Source organism: Delphinapterus leucas, chromosome 19 (genome assembly GCF_059928025.1).
Source record: "Delphinapterus leucas isolate spDelLeu-1000000601 "Yukka" chromosome 19, BTC_Dleu_Yukka2, whole genome shotgun sequence".
Taxonomy (NCBI): domain Eukaryota; kingdom Metazoa; phylum Chordata; class Mammalia; order Artiodactyla; family Monodontidae; genus Delphinapterus; species Delphinapterus leucas.
In genome coordinates, this window is record NC_143147.1 from 55782888 (window position 1) to 55806214 (window position 23327).

The following is a 23327-nucleotide window of genomic DNA, read 5'->3' on the forward strand; positions in this document are numbered from 1 at the left end:
AAGATCAGTTAAGCAATTTGGGAAAATACTGTGAAGTGCTCTGCAGATGTTGGCCATAGTGATGACGGTTTGGTGCTGTAGGGCTGAGGCTTCCCGTCACTAGCCTGTTTGTTCTGTGCAGTTCATGTCTAACTCATGGTAGCCCCCCATCCTCCCCAGCAGCCCTTTGACCTGGGAGGGAGAGACAGAGGGAGGATGGTGGAAAGTGCCCAGGGGTCCAGGGTTGCAGCCTCTGCCCTTTCATGCCTTAGGAGCCAACATCCTCCGAGACTCTGCTGGGAATGTGAAGCTGGGGGACTTTGGGGCCAGCAAGCGCCTGCAGACCATCTGCATGTCAGGCACGGGCATGCGCTCGGTCACTGGCACACCCTACTGGATGAGCCCTGAGGTGATCAGCGGTGAGGGCTACGGAAGGAAGGCAGACGTGTGGTGAGCACTGGGGACGTGCTGGGACCCCATCTCCCTGTCTGGGCTGTAGCGGCTCCAACTTAGAAATGAGGCTTGGGGGCTTTGCAGTGTGGCAGGAGGGAGTGAGAACTCACCTCTGGCCAGCGAGGCCAGGTTGCAGGCTCCGTGTGGGCAGAGGTGGTGGTGCCTGCAGCAGTACATACAGCAGATGCGCTGTGTTTTAACTCTGAATAGCAACTGTTTTGTTATCACTGAGAACTTAGGCCATGGAAAACATCCCTGATGTTTGCTAAATCCCTGAAAGAACTAGGATCCAATCTGAAGGCCTGATCTGTCTCTAAACAGCAGCAGGCTTGTGCTCCCTCCTCGTGCTCAGGTGGCTTGCATCTGCTCTACCTAACTTCATGTCCATCCTCTGAAAGGGCCTGAAAGTTGTGAGAGCATCACTTCCTCTTAGAATGTTACTGTGGTGGGATGAATAATGGTCCCTGAAGATGTCCACATACTGATGCCAAAGGGATTAGTAAATGTACCTGTAAGTGTTACCTTATATGACAGTAAGGCCTTTGCAGATTAATTTAAGAACTCTTGAGATGGGGAGATGATCCTGGATTATCCAGATGGGCTCAGTATAAGCACAAAGGTCCTTATAAAAGAAAGGCAGGATGTCAGAGTGAGCAGTAAGAGGTGACAAAGGAAACAAGAGGTTGGAGTGACGCAAGGCACGGGCCATGAACCAGGAATGCAGGCAGCCTCTAGTAGCTGGAAAAGGCAGGGCAATAGATTCTCCTCTCAAGAGCCTCCAGAAGGAACCGTCCCACTGATACGTTGACTTTAGCCCAGTGAGACTCACTTTAGACTTCCGACCTCCAAAATGATAATAAATTTATGCCACTAGGTTCGTGGTAATTTGTTACAGCAGCAACAGGAACTAGTACCGTTATCTCAGAGCTCTTTCTGAACATGCTAAAGTGGTTCTTTTCCCCAATGTCAGGAAGCACCTGGGTGGGTGTAGGTTGATGAAGCCCACATGGACGAAGCTGACGGGGCTTTGAAGCCTCTTCTGGCCTTGGCGACCCCTCTACAGGGGTGTCAACCATCAGCTTGGCCCATCCTGTCTCAGTGTGTTCTGGGAAGGGCACCTCCTTTCACAACAGTGGGCAGGGCAGCTGGGAGCCTGGGGCGGGTGGAGGGGGTGACACTGGGGTTCTCTCTCCAGGAGCCTGGGCTGCACTGTGGTGGAGATGCTGACAGAGAAACCACCTTGGGCAGAGTATGAAGCCATGGCCGCCATTTTCAAGATTGCCACCCAGCCCACCAATCCTCAGCTGCCCTCCCACATCTCTGAGCACGGCCGGGACTTCCTGAGGCGCATTTTTGTGGAGGCCCGCCAGAGACCTTCGGCCGAGGAGCTGCTCACACACCAGTTTGCACAGCTCGTGTACTGAGCTCTCAAGGCCACGCTGTTGCCGGCCGCCCCCTGCTGCATGGGCGAGGGGCTGCTGTGGGGCTCAGCAAAATTGCTGCTTCTCCCAGGCAAGGCTGTGGACCATGGAGCTGCAGTCCAGCCAGCGTTGTCTGTGCCCTTCCGCTGCTGGGGCCCAGAGCCAGGTAGGGTGGCTGCAGCCTCACGGACTGGGAGCCCCCAGCCTGCCAGACCTGAAGCTCCAGCATTCTAAGCTCAGCCTGGAGGGGAGGGGCTGGCAACAGCGTGCGAGGCGCCGCGGGCCCCATGCTCGGCACTGTGTCCTGACACCACGGTCAGCGCCAGACCCCCGGGAGTCTGGGGGCACAGGATGGACACGAGGGTCTGAATAGTGTTACTTTCATTCAGAGTGTTATTTTGTTTCTCCTCCCCATGTCTGGAGACCACCAGGGCATCTCTGGGCTGGATGAGCCCACCCACGCCTGAGGTAAAGCCCAGCATCCCGCAGCCAGTGGAAAGCGGAGCCCCAGGCCAGCTTGCCAGTCCCTTTCCTTTACCAAAGATGAATGAAGCAAATGTTATGCTGCCTTATTCAGGGAAGGAGGAGCCTGTCCTGCCTGCCCCCATGACCCTGACCCCCTCCCGCCCTCAAGCAGGGGCCTGAGATGTGGAACTGCCCCCACTGAGAGGGAGACCCAGTTTTGTCAATGCAATTGTCTCTGTTTTACAAGTTGGAGTCACTCTTATGCTGTACCCAGTTTCTAAACTGGAGACTTCGTGTGCCCTCTGGGCTCTGAGTACCCCTGCTCTGGGCTTGGGCCTTGGGCCAGAATGGAAAGAGCTGAAGGTCATGGCCTTTGTGCTCCTGGCCTGGCACCTGTTCCCCTCCTGGGGCAGAAAGGACGATGGACAACACAGTGAAGGCATCTGAGCCAGCTGGCTACCCTGAGTGGGCCGTTCAGGGCAGCCAGGGGAGTCGTATCAGGCTGTCTGCGGGTTACGACCTGCTAGGCCAGAGCTCTCTATGATGCCACCAACTGTGTCCAAAACTGCAAAGCTCTGTTCCTCCTTGGCCAGCCTTGCTCATCCCCATGAGGTCTCGGCCTCTTTCCCTTGTTGCTCCTATGGGGGAGGAATGGCAGCAGGGGTCAGGGAGCCAGTATCTCCGAGCAGCTTAGAGTTGGCCTTATTTACCTCAGCCTGGGCGCTGGTCCTTTCTTCCGGCCCCTCCCCTCCAAAAATGTGCCTATTGCTAGAGCTCCTCCCTCTCCAACACCCAGTTTCCTTGGGAGTTGTCATTAAAGGAAAAAAAAAAAAAAGCCAGTGCCCAGGGATGGGTGTCTCCAAGGAGCTGGGGATTAGCGCCAGGCAGCTCGTTGCCAGCCTTGCCCACTTCCCCACGGGCACCAGAACAAGCCAAAGCCTTCGTTGTATGTTGACGATGCACTTTTATGAATGTAGTTTCTATCGCTGTTTTTAGCCTTTTCACATCATGTAATGTGAGGCCTTGTACTTGTTAATTTATATCTCAGATCATATTTGATGGTTTTTATATATATCAATTCTAGACTGTTACAGGTGATGGACGCCTCAAGAGAGAGAAGAGAAAATGAAAGCAGCTGGTTTTGCAGGAATGTGTGTTGCACGGTGCCAGTTGGGCCTGGGCCCGTTTCCATCCTTTTCCCCCAGGGGCCTCTGTCAGGCACCCCCAGGCGGGCGCTCTGAAGACAGTGAGCATGTGCTCCTGCCTCCACCTTGGCTCTTGGCCCAGGGTGGGGACTGGCCCCTTGCCTTGACCAAAGCTGCCGAGCGGCAGCTCGACCTCTCCACGACCCCGTCCTGATGGCTGTAGCACTCTTCTTGGGCCCACACCCCCGCCCCCAGTCCCTGACCCCCGCCAGGAAACGGCGTGGTGCCGGTGCCGACATGATGAGACGACTCTGTGTCCCAGGTTCAGGCTCTCACAGAGCCCCCCCCCACCCCGGGGTCTTGCCGCACAGGGAATGTTTTTAAAAATGAATTTGCGAACAAGCCAACAAATCCTACACTCCAAAAAACCACGACCCTGATTTTTTTGTGTGCCAAAAACTGTGGACATGCTGGCTCAGCATCCTCAGGACCAAGCTGTTGCTTAATTTTAATTTATTGTTTTTTTATTAAATAATCCAGATGAAAAGTTGTGGGGCCTAGGATGGCCTGGCCCAAAGGATCTGAAGGGCCGTCTCCTAGCAGCCCCAGGATGGCTGTGGGAAGGGCCTGCCACCACTTGCTCATCAACCCGTGGGGTATGTCAGCCTTGGCCAGCCCGACACAGAGAGGCCAGGGCTGGGGACAGTCCGCACTCCACCACCCTCCTGCCCACCCCAGCTCTGTGTCTGTGTCTGAATTGTGGATCGTGCAGAAGAACCTGCAGCCATAGTTATTTTGACTATATCTTGACCGAGGGCTTGCAGTGCAAAGCCAGGCCAGTGTCGTGCATTACTTACAATAAAAGGGATCATTTATACCCAAGGGGTCCTGTGGCAGTGCTTTTGGTTGGGGGGGTGGAGGTAATAGGTGTCTACCTGGGAGAAGCTGGATATGGCGCCTGGCAACAAGCTTGCCTCCCTTAGCAGATGAGAACTTGAAATGACTCCAAGAGGGGTCCTGGGGTGGTGTGACTTGGCTGGTACCACTCTGCTAGCTCAGAAGTGGCTCCCTCTCTTCCCCCCATTCCTCGGAGCTCTGCCGAGGGTGGTTCTACCACAGCTGACTCACTGAGATGGCACTGTCAGCTCACCTGACCCCCGAGTATCGATGTGGCTCCGTTTCCAGGACCTCTGTGGCATCCACTAGTCTTCCCAGCCCAGGGAAGGACTCACCTGAATCGTATCCTTGCAGGGCAGGGATCGGGCACCTCCAGGAGCCACCTCTCTGATAGCTCCCCCAGGGCTATCTGCTGCTGTTGCTTAGCTTGGAGCAGAGAAGGACCATCCTTGTCCCCATCTGAGGCCTCTGGTGCAGACGTTGGACCTGCCCCAAGTGAGGCTCTCAGCAGCCCTCCTCACGCTCTGAGGACCCAGGCTCGGGGTGCCAACTCTGCTTGCTGTTAGCTCTGCCATTTCCAGGGGCAACATAGCACAGTGGCCCGCCCACCTGCCTTCGGAGTTTGAGGCCCAGCTCCCTGCCCTGTTCTATGGGCGTGAGGTCACTTAGGAACTTAAGGACGTATGTGGGGTGGAGGTAGCAAATCCCCCAGGAGTCTGCCCTCTTGTTCCACCAATTCACATAGTCCACAGGCAGTTGGGGGAAATCAGGATGGTTGGGTCTGGGGCAGGACAAGCCAGACATCCTGCCTGTATTCTGTTGGGGTGGGGGGCAGGGGAGATCTTAGGTCCTCCAAGCTTGCCTTGTTTGTTGTAAACTGTTTGTTGTCCCCTCAGAAGAGCAGACGAGCTGTTTCTCCTTAGACTGCTTGGGATGGTGACCACGGCTGCCCCATTCCCTGGAGCTTGAAAAAGCAGGAGGAAGAGGACAGATGGGGAAAGGGCACAGAGACTAGGAGACCTTTGATACAAATTGCTGGATCTGCTGGTTCCCACCATGCCTTCCTGAATTCCAGGGCAAAGGGGGCTCAGACGAGGACTCAGCAAAAGGATTCTGTCTTGTACCCCAACATATTGAAGTGCAGCGAGGCGCAGCACCATGACCCACTGACAGCCTGACCTTAAGCAACACAGACTGAGGGGCAAAGTGGAGTTCAGTCATCAGACACTCTGGGTTTGACAGTATGAAGACCTGGCTGGGAAGCGCACCCCCTTTTCTCAGGCTGCCCAGTGTTCATTCCCCTGACACCCATCACCATCAGCCCCCCACCACCAATCAAGGCCAGGGGTGCTTTGGGCTGACCCTGTCCCCCTTCACTTCTGTGTGGCGACTCTGTATCCTTCCTGCCACAAAACCCCCCATCAGGCCACATAATACAGAGTCAGGATCTCTTGAAACGTGTTTAAAACAGGGTTGATTACAACAGTCAAAACCGGCAGAAATGGGAGAAGAGGGGAACGTGACCCTGCCAGCTCCCCACCAGTCTCTGTGGCTCTCAGCCTGGCCAGTGCTTTAGCTTTTGCTGCTTCCGTGGTGTGGGATGGTCCCAAGCCCTAATGGGCATGCCCTGCCTCGCCTGGGGGGGGGGGGAGGGCGGGGCTCTTCCACTTTCCCTCCCCTCCCCCACTGGGTCCTGGTGGGCATTTGGAGAGACCCAGCAGGGGGCACCCTGGCTCACCTTCCTGCAGTCTCCATGGCTCAGGACCAGGCTAAGGGCAGAGGTAGATGGGGAGATGTGGGGGCCACACAGGGCCCTGGGTGGCAGTGAGGGAGCTTGGGACCCTGAGGGGGGCATGCTGACTCCTTGCTGGAGAAAAGGCACCTAGATAGGGAAGCTGGGTTGGGGGGCCTTCCCAGGGGGCCGTGGGGTAAGGTGGGGTAGGCTGGAAGCAGCAGGAAGCGAGCTGGTGAGCAAAGCCCAGTCCTGGTTCCCTAACCGCCCCCCCCCACCCACTGAGGGAGAAGGAAGGAATCCCGAAGCAGAGCCCTGCCCCCAAGACCCTCTGCCCGAGCAAGACGGCCTCATCCCCTTCCCACCCTGACCCCGCCGGGCCCGGTCCAACCTCTCTCCCACCCTGCCCGCTGCCTGCTCCAGGCCCTCGACGGAAGGAGGAGGGAGTGGATGGTCAGAGGGGCCTCAGGCTGTCTTGGTGCCGGGGTCCACCTCCTTGTGGGCCCAGAGCTCCTTGTGCTGCTTCCGGCCGAAGCCTTCGTCGTAGTTGCCTTTGCTCTTAAACAGCTGCTGAAAGTGGGGTTTGCAGTAAAATTCTCCGTGCAGCGCCGCGTAGCTGCCCAGGCTGTAGAAGCAGAACAGCTACGCTCAGGTCGGGTCGGGTCAGGTCAGGTCAGGAAGGCCAGGGCGGGGGTAGGGCAAGGGCGCACCTGAGCTTGGTGTGGCAGTGCTTGCAGCAGAAGCAAGAGTTGTGGAAAATGAGCTTGTCGGCCACCAGCCGCTCCATGGGGTACACGGTCTTCTGGCAGGCAGCGCAGGTCTCCTTCACCTGGGCGCGAAGGCTGAAGGACTGTTTCGGGAGAGACCCCATCAGGGGCCTGACCAGCGACCAGCCCGCCCTCCCGCACACCCCAGCCTCAGGGCCCTACCTTGGAGCGCTGAACCGCGCTGCTGCCACTGCCACCTTTGGCTTCCTGAGGGAGAGGGCAGGCGGGGCAGGGTCAGCTGAGGAGGGCCCCAGACCATCACCAGCCCAGATCCCAGGGACACTCAGGAGGAGGGGAAGGGAGACAGGCAAACACGCCGCTCGGCACGCCTTCACCCTCAGGCCAGACACCTGCGGGAATGGAGTGCCCTCCCACCCGGCTGAGCACCTACGTGGGAGGGGGTGGCCTGGGTGGCTCCTGCAGCCTGGAACATGGCTCGCTGGCGGCGATGGAGGCCCCGTGTGGAGCCGCGGCACCCGCTGGGTTCTGCAAGGGGAAGTCGGTTGAGAGGGCCCCACAAGCCCTTCCCCAGCCCGCAGGGTGGGGGTGGGGTGTTTACAGGCAAGGGGCTGGGGGGCCGCGGTTGGGGCTTTCCCTAAGTCATTTCCTGTTGCTCTGGGTCTTGCCACTTCCGCCCCTCACCCACCTTCCCCTTGGCCCGCTCGTCCCCCACGCGGCTCCGCAGGGGGCAGGGGTCCCTGAGTGGAACCATGTGTCGGGGAAAGAACAGTTAGCTGGCAGCGGCTGGGGGAGGGGCTCCGCGCAGCGGCCTGAGCGCTTCGCACACCAGGACCCCCCTGGTGCGAGGGGAGGTCAGGAGAGGGCGGGTCCTGGGGGGCGGGGGGGGCGCGACCAGAATCCGCTGCCCCGGCCTGACCCCGGCCCGACCCTCCCCAGCGCGGGGCCGAGGCGCGGGGGCCCGGGCGCTCCTCGCTCGGCCGACCCAGCCCCTGGACAGCGCTCGCGGGCCGAGCCGCCCGCCCCGCCCGGCCGAGCCGCCGTCCGCGCGCCCCGCTCCTCTGTCCCGATCCCGCGTACCGGAACCCAGACCCGGGACTCCCGCGGGTCCAGCCGAGGAGACCTCGGCCCCGCCTCTGTCTGGAGGCCGGACCCGGAGGGCGGACGCTGGCCTCGGGGCCACGGGCGAGCGCGACGGGTTGAGGCGCTCGGCGTCGGGACCCCGTGGGCGGCGGCCCTCGCGCCCACAGCCCCCACCTGGGCCGCACGGATTACGAGCATGATGCCGGCCCCTCCCCTGGCCCGCCCGCGGGTCTCACCGGGCCCCGGCCTGGGCCGCGGGGCGGGGGTCGGTCTCCGGGGAAGGCCTCGGGTGCGAGGAGTGCGCGGGCACGAGCTGCCGCCGCTACCAGTGGTCCCCGAGCGGCCACGGCCGCCGCCGCCTTATTACGGCGCCGCCCCCGCCGGCCCCCGCCCCGCGCCCGCCCATTGGCTCCGCAGCGCCCGGAGCCGCCTCCGGGGCCCCGGCGCCGCCGCCGACCCCTTTTCTGCGCTTTGTTTTCCCCTTGCTCGGCGTCCCCCGCCTTTGTCTGCCCCCAGCGCCGACCCCGCTCTCCCAGCGCTCCGCACCGCCGCCCCTCGGCCTTGGCGCTCACCATCCTCGCGAAACCGGCCGCCCCGTCGGCCCGCTCCGGACAGAAGCAGGAACCGGAGCTGGAGGACCCGCGCCGCAGGCCTCGGGCCAGGGGCGAGTCCAGGTGGAGCTGACTGGGGTCGCGGGACAAATGGCGCTCCCGACGAGGCCCTCGCGGCGGAAAAGGATAACCCGGCGCGCCTGGGCCTTTCGCTGCCTCCATTTCCCCGCTCCGTGGGCCCTGCGGCACGAAGGACCCGCGGGGGCCGCCCCGGAGGCCCGCCCAGCGTCCCCGTGCGGCTCCCACGCCCCCTCGGGCGCCTCGTCCTCCCGCCGCCAGGGGCGCCTCGCGCGCCCATACGGCCGCCGAGGAAGATGGCAGGGGCGGCCGGGCACGCGGTCCGGCCACGCAAGGCTGCGAGGCCCGGCCCGCGCCGCAGAAGGGCCCCGGGGTCTCCGTGTTCGGTCAGCTTCGGCCACCAGCCCTCAGCGCCTTCTCTTGGCGCCCCGGAGAGGGAAACCGGAGGCCTGCGGCTGTGGTGCCCAGAGGCTGCCGTCCTAAAGCGCTTCTGTGGAGGGACTTGGTGGGCTTCGTCACCCCCCAACTCCCAGCCCCTGCCGGCACCCCCTTCAGGGAAAGAGAGCTCCATCCTTGAAACAAGCAATCCTGGGTTCAACCAAACCTCATTTGACACAGGGAGCGAGGCCTGAAGATTTAAAGTGACTCGTTCAAGTAACAAAGCTGGAGCGGCAGGGCTGGCGTGAAAGGCCAGGCCTCCTGACTCCCCACCCCCCCTCCCCCCAGGCCGAGCCGGCTGCCTGGGCTCCTCCGGCACACGGCACTAAGGGTACCAGGGAGCATCACTCACTTGTGGGGTAGAGCCTCAGCTCTGCGGGGAGCACAGGGAAGACACCTCCCGGTCGCAGCTGGAAGCTGTTTCACGAAGCACAGCCCTAAGCATAGCTGCCATGCGATGGCAGGAGTAGAACTAGTGGCTCAAGAGCGAGGCCCACAGCCTTGTCAGGAACAGAACAGCTCATTGTGCTCACCTGGCAGGAGAGTGAGTGGGGCAGCAGGCATCCCCAGCCCCCAGCTGTTCCCTTGGCTCGCTCAGGGCACCCAGGCTGTGCTTCACTCTTCCCCTCAGCCTCCCTCCCTCTCTGGAGGAAGTTTTACGTTTGGGTTGAGCTGCAGCCCTCCGAACTCCCTGGATGGGGTGTGTGAGAACTTCTAAAACTGTTAACGGGCATCTTTACCAGCCAAGCTTCCACACCTGTCGTCAGATGCTCAAAGGGGGCTGTGGTGATGCAAGAAACGTGAAGCTCTCTGAGGTGCAAGGAGCAGCGCTTGGCTGGTGCCTCAGGCGCCCCTGCCCTGCCCAGGATGACCCGCAGCTGAACTGCGGCGGCCCCCACAGAATCAGCCCTTGGGGCGCCGAGAGCAAGGTGGAGCAAGCAGATCAGAGGGAAAAAAAACAAGCTGCCGAGGGTGTTAAGAAAAGGGAACTTGAGGTTTAAAAAAAAAAAAAACCAGCTGGCAAGAGGGCTGGAAATAAATGTGACCTGGCCTTCTCACTCCCTCCGTTTCAGGTTTCCCCACACCCTCCCGGCTGGTGCGAGTCCCTTCCCCTCAACCCCTGTAACTGCCCAGAGGAAGAGGTTTTCTATTTTTCTTTTTAAAACTGATGTTACAATTTCTGAGGAAAGGGAAAGTGAGGGCATTTGACGGGTTAAAGCAGCTACAGGGAAGAGGGAGGGGCACTTCCTTGATCTGACATTTGAAGTACCCAGGCTAGAGAGGGGCACCCACCTGGGGAGACTGGTGGGGGAAGGGGCCCGGCTGCGGGGAGAGTGCAGGCTGGGACGCACACGCAGGAGCCCGAGGTGAGAATCACCCCCTGGCCTGGACTCCCTGGCTGCCAGCCAGGACGACAGGAAGGGCTGGGGCCGGGTCTTAGGTTACCTGCTCTTTGAGTATGAGTCCCAACGGTGAGGAGACACTGAGTCCTGTTCCAAAACAACCCCGTCCACCGCCTTTCCTGACAAAAGTGAGCCTCTTCTGCCTGGGCTCCAGTGGCCCAGAAGTGGTTCTGCAGAGAGGCCGGTCTCCAGCGCTCAGACTTTTCCAGCCCCAAAGCAGTTTGATGGCCACAGGCTAAAATTAATCGTCTCAATGTTAGATAGTTAAGAGACAAATCCATTATGGGTTTTAAAAGAAACGTGTGCTGTGAGGCTGTCTAGCTAACGAAGGAAGTCACCGCTGCGCTTCCACAAGCTCTTGTGGGACCACTCTCAGATGGCAGAACCGGGGGTGGAATGACTCACGTCGGAGCCTGCATGGCCAACACACAACAATGTCACTCTCCAGTGGATTCTCTGGAACTTTTAATTTGTTCTGGCGATGAAACTAACACTGCATAAGGACTCAGGCCCTCAGGTTAGGCAAAAATTATGGCCCTTGGAGGAAGCACCAAGGCGGCCAGCAGGAGTCGGTAAGATGGACTCTTCGTGGGAAAGGAATGAGCTACAAAGATGAACCAAGGGAAGGTTTCAGGTGTCAGGGCCCAAGCAAAAAGGGGGAGGAGGATGGACTGCCCTAGCCTTAAGCTAGTGCTTATAAAGAAACAATACCCTTGCCTTCAGTTATTAGGGAGAGGTCCGAGGGGAGGGGAGTCTTATTGCTTGCCCCTCTGGACCTATAGGATCTGAGAGCAGGGGAGAAGGACGCAACTAGGCTGGTAGGAGAGCCAGAGTGGGAAGAAGTCGCACAGTTCCCTGGGTGGGTGAGTCAAACCCTGGCCTTGGACTTCAGCCGCCACAGCCAGAACAGCATCTATTCCTTCTGAAGAGGTCAGGTCACCTGAGCTCCCAGGACTGGGAACGTCAGCTTTCCGGCCCCTCCCAATCCCTGGTTGTTGGGATTCCCTCGTGTCTCAAAAGCCTTTGGAGCAGTTAAAAAAAAAAAAAAAAAAAAAGTTTCCTTCCAGGAATTTCTCTCCCAGTCAGTAAGTAGCCAACACTCCTGGCAGAAATGCCCTTTCTGCTCAATCTGCCCCCAGGAGGGTGGGAGTGCAGCCAGCCCTCAGGAAGGGTCCCGGAGGCTCACGCAGCCCGGGATGGAGAATGTGCACCTTCTTCAGAGGCTCAGAACTCCCAGTCGTCCACCTCCAGCTCTTCCAGGTTTGTCACCAGGCCAAAGATTGCACTGTGATCCTGAGACTGGCTGCCTTCAAAACTGGTGATGGGGGTGACAGGACGAAGTAACTCAGGCAGAGCCTCTGAGGCACGTCGCTTGATCTGGGGGAGGAGAGAGAGTTGGGGGTGGATGCTGTTGCTTTGAGCCTCAGGACATCATGGGGCAAGGGACCACGGCCCAGGGACAGATGGGCTGTTGGAGCCACGAGTCTCTGGGAGGAAGGAGCAGCGCCTTTAAGGGGCTTTGGAAACATGGTCATTTCTCTGATTTGAACGGAGGAGGAGAGAATATCTAAAGACCCTAAAGCTAAGGGGACTGAGGGTGGTTGGAACCACAGGCAAGAAAAACAACCAGGGAGCCTTGGGAAAGTGCTACTGTACCTGCTTGAAGAAAGAATGGTTCAGGAGGGTGCTAGCACTTGGTCTGTAGAGGAAGGGGAGGAGAGACCAGCATCAGCCCTGTGCCCCGGATTTCCCCAATCCTGCTGCTTCTACCTTACCCTCTATTGCCCCCTCTCCTTCCCTCAGCTCACCAAGAAACAACAGCCAGAGCTACCCAGGCTGGCTTCCTAGCAAACCCCTCCTGCCGAGGGGGCTCTGGACTCCTCCCAGGAACCCAGACTTTTACAGGACAGATGCATCCTCTCAAACCCGGCCTTGCACTCCAGAGCCCCCTGGGCTCCCCACAAAGCCCACTCCCAGCCCAGCAGACATACCTTACATCCGGGTTGCGCTGAAGGCACTGCTCCACAAAGTGGTGGAAGTGGGGTGAGAAGGTGCGGTGATAGGGGTGGGACGGCGTGTCGCCATTGGAGGTCCTGGGGGGGCTGGGGGCCAGGCTCTCACTCAGGCCAGAGTTGGCCGCTGAGCGCGAGGTGCTCATGGTCAGCTCCTCGGCAGGGATGGTGCTGGTGTCCAGCAGGCAGGGTACGGTGCCGTTCAGCTTCTCCAGCAGCATCTGGGGAGGACAGAGCCAGGGGCTAGGCTGGAGGGGGCCCCTGGAAGGCCTATAGAGTTTCTTCACAAGTATACTTTTCCCAACACCGAGTGATTCGGGAGAAGTAACGAAAGAAGTGGAAAAAGTCTGACTTTTCCGAAGGACTGGCAGCCACTGACTCGGCAGCCACACCCTAGCAAGGCCAAACTGACGAGGAGGACTGCAAAAGAGTACCCGCCTCCGCCGTGGTTGGAAGGCAGGGGCTTGCAGTCTCTCCCCCTTCATAAGCCACCAGATCCTTCCAACTGTAGAGCCCTCACCCTAGGGTCAAGGTGGCAGCCAGGTCCTTTCTTTAAAGCCCAGCCCCAGTGTGCCACGCCCAGGTGGGTCCGATGGGGTTCACTCTGGCCGACTGTCACTGCAGCGGGCTGCACAGGAGCAGTGAACCCAGGGTCGGGCTAGGCAGCTGTTCCGAAGTCCTCAGACTCCACACATGTAAAAGCAGCCCACCTTGGGGACTGCTGTCCTCATGGACCTTGTGAGCTGTTCAAGGCAGAAACCTGGAAATCCTTCTAGAGCTGTGCTGTCCAATATGGGAGCCACCAGCCACATGTAGCCATATATATGTATATATATATAGAGAGAGAGAGAGAGACAGAGAGACAGAGAGACAGAGACAGAGACAGAGACAGACAGAGAGAGACAGAGAGAGATTTTTTTTGGTTGCTTTTGGCCATGCCGCTTGGCTTGCAGGATCTCAGTTCCCTGACCAGGGCTTGAACCTGGGCCCCAGCAGTGAAAGCACTGAGTCCTAACCACTGCACTGCCAGGGAATTCCCATAGCTATTTATATTTATTTAAATTCAGCTTAAAATCCAGTCCTCAATCTCACGGGCCACAGTGCTCAACAGCTACAGGTGACTAGTGGCTGCCACGCTGGACAGCCTTAGGTACAGAACATTTCCATCACCTCAGGAGGTTCTCCTGGGCACTGCTGTTTCTGCACCCGTACCTTGTTTACCTAAAAATGGCCTTTTAAGTCTTTCCTGAGCATCCGTTTCTGTCTTACTTAGACCTTCTAGACTCCTTACCTAGATAGATTTCCATACCCTCCTAACTAGTCTGCCAGAACTAATCCATCTGCGAGAGTCATCTTTATAAAATATGTATCTGATGCTATCACTCCTTCAGCAATTCTCCACATGCTTTGGGACAGAAACCAAACACCCTGGCGTGGCACACAAGCAAAGTCCTTCGTGATCTGCCCTTGCTTCCTTCTCCAACCACGTCACCTAGCAGCCCCCCAGAAGCACCCGTACGTCAGCCATTTACAACTACCTGCTCTTCCCAGATCCTGTTTTTTTTTTTTGTTTGTTTGTTTTTTTGCGGTACGCGGGCCTCTCACTGTTGTGGCCTCTCCCGTTGCAAAACACAGGCTCCAGACGCGCAGGCTCAGCGGCCATGGCTCACGGGCCCAGCCGCTCTGCGGCATGTGGGATCTTCCCGGACCGGGGCACGAACCCGTGTCCCCTGCATCGGCAGGCAGACTCTCAACCATTGCGCCACCAGGGAAACCCCGGCCCTGTTCTTTCTTGACTCTGGGTCTTTGCACATGCTGCTCCCTCTGCCGAAAAGAGTTTCCTTCCAGTTCCCATTCTTCACACAGTTAATTCCTATTTGCCTTCAAGTCTCAAGGGTCACCTCCTCCCAGAAGCCTTCCCAGATCCCCTCCTCTAGAGCTTCCCTCTGGCCGTTCTCTAGCTGCTCCTCTCCCCACAGGGCAAGCAGTCTGTGGGTTCTGGGAGAGGCTGACTCAGAGCCTACACGCCCGCCCCCACCCCCTCTCAGGTCTAGATCATGCTCCAGGTACTTGGGACCCAGGTAATCCTTGCCCAAATGACCCAAGTCCACTTCCTGGACTTGATAAGACCTGGATAACCCTCTTCCCTGGGTCTGTCTCCAAGGGTAGACGATGCCACTGGCTGCGTGTATGCCTAGAAGCCAAGGGCGGTGGTTAAAAGGGGCATGAACAGAAGTAGAACTTGCAGGCTGGAGGTTGCAAAGGTATTGACTGGAACGTGGTAGCACAGAACCTGAGAAGTCTAAGAATTCTAAATTAGAAACTGGTCTTCCAGGTATATGGATCAAGGTAAGAAGATAGAACATATTTTATACATTTATAAAACTTTGTTAGCTTAATTTATATGTTTTAAATAGACACCTGGTGTGTGGGCTCCAGGCCTGAAATTGTGAGCCCACACCCGCCCCCCACCCCCCGGGCTCCATTACCACCACAGTTACCACTGACAGAAGTAAACAGTTACACAACTATCTCCCCACTGGTGGGGCTCTTGAAGGAAAGAACTGGGTCTTTCATCTTAGTATCCCAGGCTGGTGTCCTGCGTGTGGCGGTTCCTCAGCAAGTGTTTGTGGAAGGCAGACAGGCAGGAAGGCAGAAGGAAGCCCCTGGGCTGCAGGCTCACCTGGGTGGCAGGCATATCCTTAAAGGGGACGTGGCCATTGGCTAGTTCACAGGCCGTGATTCCCACACTGTAGATGTCAGACTTGGCATCGTAACCCTGAAGATTCTAAATCAGGAGAAAAGAGCCACAGGTCACTCCACACTGTAGCCTTGGCCATTGTTCTTAGAGAAAGAAGCGAGTGGAGCAAAAACTGGGGAGAGGAAAAGAAGGCCTGTCTCCAAATCGGGACCGTCTGCTGAGACTTTCCTCGCCTGTACTACTGAGGGGTCACTGCTGTTTTAGAAGGAACGAATGCCTTGCTGATGCTCTGTGGCAGCAGGAGGACGTGCTCCTGCTTAGGACAGGGATGTAGAGAGCGCCGAACGTTTCCCAAACGCTCTTCTTCCCAGGAAATGGCAGCATCTTTGAAGGGAGCCTCAGGCGCAGTTTGGGACCCTCCCCAGGGTGGGGTGGGGGGGAACGAGATCAGCTGCCAAGGGCGTGGAACACCCATGCGAGAGGCGTCCAAGTTCTACCGGCCACCAGGGAAGCCCTCCCTCTAGGAACCCCCATCCCCGGAAATTCCTGAAGGCCTCCTTGGGGAATCACGAGTTGGTGGGGAATGGGGGCTCCTTGAGACCCAGTTCACAGACCTGCTGGAGGACCTCTGGGCTGAGCCACGGCAGAACCTTGATACTGTACTTGGGAAAGTCGTGGACCACACGCTGCCGCTGCCCGTGGCTGATCATGCTGAGGTTGCTGCGTAAACCAGACAGGTAGACCTTCCCATCCGCTGAGATCAGAACATGGCTGGCTTTGACACTCCTGGGGGGCGGGGAGGGGGTCACGGGGCAGCAGGAGCCGCTCACACCACAAACCTTTGTCTTCACACACTAGACCCGGTCAGCCCTCTCCCCTGGCAGGTGTGTGTGTGTACTATACGCATATACATACATATATATATACACAAACACGCATTTTTATGAAAATTTTCAAACATACACAAAAAGAAAAAATAGCATGACCCCATTTACATATCACCAGACTTTAAAACGTATTTATGTTTTGTTAAGGTTCTCTTTTATGCTTACAGACCACTGCTTCCTCTACCATCTACTGCCTTTAATCTGTACGTTCTGTTTGTAGGTATTCTCGAAAGTGTATTGTTTTTTCTCACGTGTTTTCTGTTGACCTAATGGTACTGTGTTATGCAGCCCTTTCTTCAGCGTAATGTTTCCAAGATCCATCTGTGTTGCCAACTGTATACACCTAATTGTTGCTTCTAAATGCCACCTGCACTCTGGGGTGGGGTCTAACACTTACTAATCCATTCTTCCAGGAAGGACACTCGTACTGCCCCTCATCACCACAAATATGAACAAAGATGTCCACATACATGTCCCCTGATGGGCCTGTGGGAGGGTTTCTTTGGGGTATGCACCCAGAGGCAGCACTGATGGTCCTGGTTCTAAGTGACCCCGACTGGCTGTGTTGGGCCACCTTCCACTATCCGGACAGGAGAGCCACCTCTTCACCGCACTGGTCCTCACCCAGCCTCTGAATTACAGCCAGTCCCACGGGTATAAGGTGACATCCTCCTGTTTTAACTTGATTTTCTGATTCTTGCTAGATTTGAGTGTCTGTTTTCTTTTATAAACTCCACATCCTTTGCTCATCTTTCTATTGCTTTGCTATCCTTTTAGTGATTCACAAAATTTCCTTGTTACTAATCTCCTGTGTGTTTTAGACAAAACTAACACCTTCCACGCTGTAACTCCTTTCTTAACTTTGTTCCTGGTGTCCTGTATTGGAGAGGAAGTTTTAATCTTGATATTATCAATTCCATCCATTTTTTGCCTTGTTTTGTGCATGTAAAACATTTAGAAGTTATGCCTCAGGTCACGAAAATATTTCCTCACGTTTCCTTCTATCTAAGTCTATCGTTTCCATGTAGGCCTTTAATCTATCTGAAGTGCTCCTTTGTATGTGGAGTTAGGTAGGGGTCCTAGTTTTATTATCTCCCCTACCACGAGCCGCTTTTCTGGACACCATCTACAGAGCAGTCTGTCTTCTCCCGAGCCTCCCAGCATAGGGCTGACTCCAGGGCACACCCCAGTATGGGTGCTCCAAGGAAGGAGAAGGTGGGGTGCAGAGGCCCACGTCAGGTGTTCCCCTCATACTCAGGACCAAGCTGCTCGGTAAAGAGAAAGTCAGTAGCTTTAGCGCTGACAGGGTAAATGCTCTGCCCTCCCAGCAGAGGCAAGGGCAGGATTCGACCCTTGCTTTAAACTCTGGCTTCACTAGCTTCAGTCAACCTTTACTCGAGGGCTCGTGGGCCCAGATACCACTCTTATAAAGGGTTAACAGGCCCAAGAAAGCACCTGTGCACGTATCCCATGTGGTGGATGTAGTCCAGGGCCTTGAGCGCCCCCTGCAGTATGTAAGCAATCGTCAGCTCATTCATGCCGTCCGTGAAGTGTGTGCAGATGAGGTCCTTTGCAGAGCCTGAGGAAGAGGATCGTGGGGACGGAGCACAGGGTGACAGCACGTGAGCAAGCTGACAGCAGAGTTCTTAGAACCCATCCCTGCCAGGACCCCTTTCCCACTCACCGTATGCCATGAATGATGTGACAACCCACAGCTCATTGTCTGCGATAAAGGTGGCTCGATATGGCAGGATATTGGGATGGCTGAAGAGCTTAGAGACATGGAGCTCCCCCTGAAAGCAATGGTGAGCTGCAGTTAGAACCAAGGGGCCCCGAGGAGGACGCTCAACATGAAGGTGGCAGCATGAATAATACGGGGACCTAGGCCTCCCTGCGTGCCCTGCTCAGAATCCTGGGAGCAGCCCGAGCAGGTGCCACCAGTATGAGAGGAACCAGGCTCTGCCATCTCAGCAGGGAAGCCAGCCCTCCTTCGCCAGCTTCTGCCTAACTTGGGCTCTGCCAGCCAATCCTAAAGCACCTCGAGAAACCATTCCCTGCCAACAGGGAAACTGCTAACACCACAGCAGAGGGTCACAGCGCACCACCTCGGAGGCCATGGAAACAAACCGCCTACTGCAGACTTAGGAAGTTATAAGCTTAGCTCAACTTCAAGGGCCCAGGCACAGAACTCCTCTTTAAGATAAGAAAACAAGGACTTCCCTGGTGGTGCAGTGGTTAAGACTCTGCCTGTCAATGCAGGGGACACTGCTTCGATCCTTGGTCTGGGAAGACCCCACACGCCGTGGAGCAACTAAGCCCACGCGCCACAACTACTGAGCCTGCGCTCTAGAGCCTGCGAACCACAACTACTGAAGCCCGCACGCCTAGAGCCCGTGCTCCGCAACAAGACAAGAAACCACAATGAGGAGCCCGCGCACCGCAACGAAGAGTAGCCGCACTCCTGCAACTAGAGAAAGCCAGCACGCAGCAACAAAGACCCAATAAAATTTTTAAATTAAAAAAATAAGATAAAACAAAAAAGTGTTTTCCTATTATAAAGGAAAATGTTGTTAGCAATAGAAACACGGAAAGAAAGCATTAAAGAACAAACAACAGCTACTAAACATTAGAATAGATTTCTCCAGCGACCTCAGGCTGAGAGCTCCCTTCCTCAGAAGCAGCTATGAAAAGCGTAAGACCGATGGAATTTTAAAATAAATTTGGACAAAAGATGTGAAAAAAAAATTGGACAAAAGAAGTACAGCAACTCCAGGGTCCTGGCCTCTGGGAAATGAGCCAAGGTCAAATAGGTAGCACCTTCTACCTGTCTACGGCTGTGCGGGATAAAGACAAGAATCACAAAGCTCAAATATGCTCTAGAACAAACTCAGATATGCTTTTTCTCAAATAACTGAGCTGGGACTGACATTCTGTTCCATCCTCAGACCCCAAAACTACTCTGAACACATGAACTGGTACTGGAGCACTGTCAGATAAGCGTGAGTTCAGAAAAACATTGTAATTGAAGAAGGGGGAGGGGCTGCAGCCAACTGTACTGAAAATACACTGAGCCAGGCCCTAAATCTAGGGAGTTCCCAGGGCAAGCCTTCATCCCCAGGCACTTACTAGACCTACAGTGTCCCCCAGTTTAACAAGAGGGCAGCTACTTGCTTCTCCAGAAGAAAGGAACCTCAGGCAAACAGGACACTAAGAGTCGGAAGACGGTCGCCCGTGGCCAGGCGAGCTGCCCCGCATGGAAAGAGAATGGGTGTGAAGCCTGCCTCTGCCACTTACTAGTGTGAGCGACCAGGGGCGAGTTACTTAGCCTCTCTGAATAATAAATACGTGAATAAGTGAGTCACAGGAGGATTTGGTGAAGAAGAGGGGAATATAAATTGGGCTGAGTAGTGTTATAGAACCCTTAATGCCAAATGCCCAAGATTCTTCACCAAGAGCTTCTGTAACTTCTTGGCTTGGTCTACCTTCGTTTCCCGCCAGCTGTTTCAGAAGACAGATGTAAAGATGCCTTGTGGTTACTGCTGGAACTAAGAGCCCTCCCTCCAAGTGTCACATTCACGTTCGATTACCTGCAAGAACGTCACCATCTCATTGGAACAAGCTTCTAGGTTAATCCTTCGTACTGTCACATACTCTCCCGCTGGTTTGTACCTTGCTAGGTTCACTGTCATCAGGTCCTCAAATCCTTTGCCTAAAAGAAAAGGGAAATGCCATAAACAGGGACGAGAGCAACACAGGTTTTCATCTTCCTTAAAGAGGCTTGATTTTAAAAGAAAATTCAAGTTAAAACTTTCATTTCTGTTATTTCTTGATTTTTCTTCCATCAGTTCCTTCTCAGCCAACTATTCTAACTGACTATGGCCCAGGACACCAGAAGTGTACAGCCCAAAAGAAAAAATTGAAAAGAGCTTCTCTCCTGGAAACATGATCCCTTCCCCTACACTTGGAAGAAGAAAACCATAGGAGAACCACAAAAGCCAGTTTTGTCTCCACGAATCCCGCCAACTGGCTGACAGCTTCTGGCACACATTCACCTGAGGATGCCGAGACACGGCTGCCATGATCCCCTGGAGCATGACAGTCCTGGACATTACCTATAACGGTGAGCAGCTCATAACACCCTCCCTCCGGCAGAAAGCTACTCATGATCTCCTGTTTAGAAAAGGATGCTATCGACTCTGCGCTCGCCTCATTGGTCTAAAGAAAAAGAAAAACAGGTTAGTAAGAGGAACTTGGGGACGGGATGAGAGTGGGGAGATGGTAATTCAGACCCACAAGGAGACTGGCATGTAAACAAACATACAAATTCTGACCCTGGAGCAAAGAAACAGTTCCAGCCCTACTTGATGAGAAATATAAAGTAAAGCACCAGCTGTTCAATGCAGTCACTGGCACTAATATCAGAGCAAGCGTGAGCGCTATCTACGAGCGGGGGTGGGGACAAGGGCCAGTTCTAGTCAACCGTTGGTTTGCTTGTCCTTCCCAACAGCTGGCTCATTTGCTAAAAACTATGAAATTCTTACTTGGGAAAGGATGTCTGGAGAAAGGCACATTTAGAAAAGAGAAGGGGAATGGAGAGGTGGGGTTTCTCTTGAATTTCCTGCTGCATTAGGGTCCTTTTTTTTTTTTGGCTGCGTTGGGTATTTGTTGCTGTGCGCGGGCTTTCTCTAGTTGTGTCGGACAGGGGCTACTCTTCCTTGCGGTGCGCGGGCTTCTCATTGCAGCGGCTTCTCTTGTTGCAGAGCATGGGCTCTAGGCTCATGGGCTTCAGTAGTTGTGGCACGCGGGCTCAGAAGTTGTGGCGCATGGGCTTAGTTGCTCCACAGCATGTGGAATCTTGCCGGACCAGGGCTCGAACCCGTGTCCCCTGCATGGGCAGGCGGATTCTTAACCACTGCGCCACCAGGTAAGTCCCTAGGGTCCTATTTTTAAGGTCCTGACTAAAAAAATCCCAAAGATCAAACGCTGAATCTTGCTATAGGCAAAATGTGGCCATAAGAGGCCCCCTTTTTAGCAAACCAAGAGGCCAGACCAATCATGCCCTGACATTTCCAAGTGAAGCCAGAAAACAGCTAACACACTGGGCTGCAGGCAGGGAACAGAGCTGTCAGGTCTCAGCCATCATCCCAGGCAGCAAAAGTGACCTGCTCCCTCGTCCCTGTGCACTCAGGCTGCAAATGAAGCTGGATCCCAGCCATTTAGGATGTGGGTGTCACATGTGAGGTCCTGATGGAAAAGTGCCCAGCAAAATACATGGCAGGCCAATGGCTCTTCCTTCAGTTTAATAGGTTCAGTTTCCTTCTTCCAAACCTAAATTTATTTGTATGACTTAGGGACTGTGAGTATTTTTCTTTCTTTTGGATCCTCTTTCTTGAGATGTATGTCTAACTGAAACAAAGAGCCTTAGGCCAGCTCACATGTCATATGCTGCATTCCTAAACCTGTCCTCTGATCAGGAAAAGGTCTTTGAATACACGAAGGCTCTTGGCTCAGCACGAGACAGAAAAGTGCTGGAGTCGAGAATATTCTGACGTGCTGGTACCACCTTGGGGTGGGGTGGGGGGTGCCTGATGTTTGAAACACATCTGGTTTCAAAACAGTTGATGCTGCCAATGACAAAAGAAACCAAATGGGGTTTTACCTCCAGCACCACTTAACATTAAGAGGAACCCAGTCAAGCAGAATTAAGCCCTGTTAGCAAATCACAGTTCTAATTTAACCAACTTTATATTTCTAAGATTCACCTATATTGTTGTATTTAGCCATACTGTATAATACTCATCTTGTGAACATACCTCAATTTATCCTTCCAATGCTGATGGGCTTCTGCGGTTACTTTTCATGCTGCTATTATGAACTGTGCTACTAAAAACACACTTGAGTGTGTTTCTTGACACATATATGCAGGAGTTACGCTAAAGCTTACACCTAGGAGTGGAACTGGAGGTCACAGAGTATATGAACATTCGACTTTAGAAAAAAATGCCAAACGGTTTTCCACAATGGTTATATCAATTTACATTCCCGCCAGCGATACATGTATGTTCTTGTTGATCCATCTTTTCCCCAACACTTGGTATATTCAGACTTCGTTTTTGCCAGTCTCATCGTGGGTCTGATTTACATTTCCGAGTGCTAATGAAGTTGAGCATCTTTTCATGCATTTATTGGCTACATGGGTTTTCTCCAGAGTGAAAATGCCTATTTCTGTCTCTTGTCCACTTTTCTACCTAGTTGTTTTAATGCAGGATTTCCCCAAAGGAGGCCCCATGGAACACGGATCCTGCCAGTTAACGCACGAAAAAAGTTTACACGTCCAATTAAGTTACAAAATGCAGCACTCTCTTTCTCATGGACAACCACAAGGGGTACTCCCATATTAAGGGCTTTGAGAAGTTCTGTAATTTGACAAAGTATAACTTCGTTTAACCTAACATTTCCCAAAGATACCTGTCCAGAGAAGTCTTTTGTGCCTAACATCTGTTAAATTTGGGGGAAGATGATTTGGGAAAGGCTATTTTAAGTAAAACTTATGGTATAATGTGAAGACTCGAGGCTTAGGGGCCAGGGATAGGCAGGACTTGAACTCAGTCTATCACTTGCTCTGTGACCCTGGGCAGGTCCCTCTAAGCCCTGAGATCTTCATCATTCATCAGTGGAACAATCCCCACTTCATAGGGTTGTTGTGACTATGAAATGAGATAAAATATGTAAAGAGCTTAGCACTACTTGGTGTATCACAGGTATTCAATAAATATGAATTCTATTCTTCCCCTCTCTCTTTTGCTGTCTACTTTTTGGTCACTCTCCTGTTCAGAAAAGAAGATGGAACAAAGAAAATGGAGAAAACAGAGACTCCTAAATAGGGCTTGATCGATATTTAAAGTTGGTTTGATTTTGTTTTTTACAGGTTTCTGTGTTTCCAAATGCTCTGAAAACAGATTCTAGGATGACTTAATAGCCACTGTAGCTTCTTGAAACTATCTTGTCTTCAAAACAAGATACTGGTGCCACGCCAGTGCCTCACACAGGTGAGAGGGATACAGACAATCAAGGAACAAAATGGAGTACAGATTTTGTAACAGGGAAGAACCAAATCTGACTCCATGTTGGATCTGTTTTACTTTAACCTTTGCTTCCATTGCTTTTGTTCACTAAAGGATACTGTCTATACACAATGGCCTGCCTCGGGGAACCCTGCCCCTCTGCCTGAATGTTAAACCAAAGTGCCTTTGTTCAGGGAAGCATCCTGACCCCGTCCACCTGTGGATGGCTGAGAGAAAGAAGAAATGAACACATCCCCTCCCCGAGGCTGGCCATTCAAGGTGATATTTGCAAA

General features: G+C 54.5%; 3 protein-coding genes across 11 annotated transcripts in view; 1 reads left to right on the forward strand and 2 right to left on the reverse strand.

Moving 5' to 3' along the window:
- Window positions 1-4340, forward strand: part of MAP3K3 (mitogen-activated protein kinase kinase kinase 3) — a 62227-nt gene extending 57887 nt beyond the window's left edge. For both annotated transcript variants that reach the window (XM_022589116.3, XM_022589114.3), the window contains 2 exons: window positions 252-429; window positions 1628-4340. In XM_022589116.3, coding sequence (XP_022444824.1) covers window positions 252-429; window positions 1628-1856 — 407 coding nt within the window. In that variant the 3' untranslated portion in view covers window positions 1857-4340. The remainder of the gene's footprint in view (window positions 1-251; window positions 430-1627) is intronic.
- Window positions 4341-5801: 1461 nt separating this feature from the next.
- On the reverse strand, window positions 5802-8613 carry LIMD2 (LIM domain containing 2). Of its 3 annotated transcripts, none has more exons than XM_022589128.2 (5): window positions 8473-8613; window positions 7251-7345; window positions 7022-7066; window positions 6803-6942; window positions 5802-6717 (listed from the first exon to the last, which is right to left on the reverse strand). In XM_022589128.2, the coding sequence occupies exons 2-5, from the start codon at window positions 7290-7292 to the stop codon at window positions 6558-6560; spliced, it is 387 nt and encodes a 128-aa protein (XP_022444836.2). In that variant the 5' UTR covers window positions 7293-7345; window positions 8473-8613; the 3' UTR covers window positions 5802-6557. The 3 variants fall into 3 exon arrangements, with proteins under 3 accessions (XP_022444836.2, XP_022444837.2, XP_022444838.2); XM_022589129.2 differs by lacking the exon at window positions 8473-8613 and adding an exon at window positions 8137-8260; XM_022589130.3 differs by lacking the exon at window positions 8473-8613 and adding an exon at window positions 7898-8025.
- Window positions 8614-10818: 2205 nt separating this feature from the next.
- STRADA (STE20 related adaptor alpha) overlaps window positions 10819-23327 on the reverse strand; it is a 29278-nt gene continuing 16769 nt past the window's right edge. For all 6 annotated transcript variants that reach the window (XM_022589117.3, XM_022589120.2, XM_022589119.2 and 3 more), the window contains 9 exons: window positions 20083-20185; window positions 19558-19679; window positions 17655-17763; window positions 17426-17549; window positions 15698-15869; window positions 15066-15170; window positions 12362-12603; window positions 12027-12069; window positions 10819-11747 (listed from right to left, as the gene is read on the reverse strand). In XM_022589117.3, the coding sequence (XP_022444825.1) occupies window positions 11595-11747; window positions 12027-12069; window positions 12362-12603; window positions 15066-15170; window positions 15698-15869; window positions 17426-17549; window positions 17655-17763; window positions 19558-19679; window positions 20083-20185 (1173 nt within the window). In that variant the 3' untranslated portion in view covers window positions 10819-11594. The remainder of the gene's footprint in view (window positions 11748-12026; window positions 12070-12361; window positions 12604-15065; window positions 15171-15697; window positions 15870-17425; window positions 17550-17654; window positions 17764-19557; window positions 19680-20082; window positions 20186-23327) is intronic.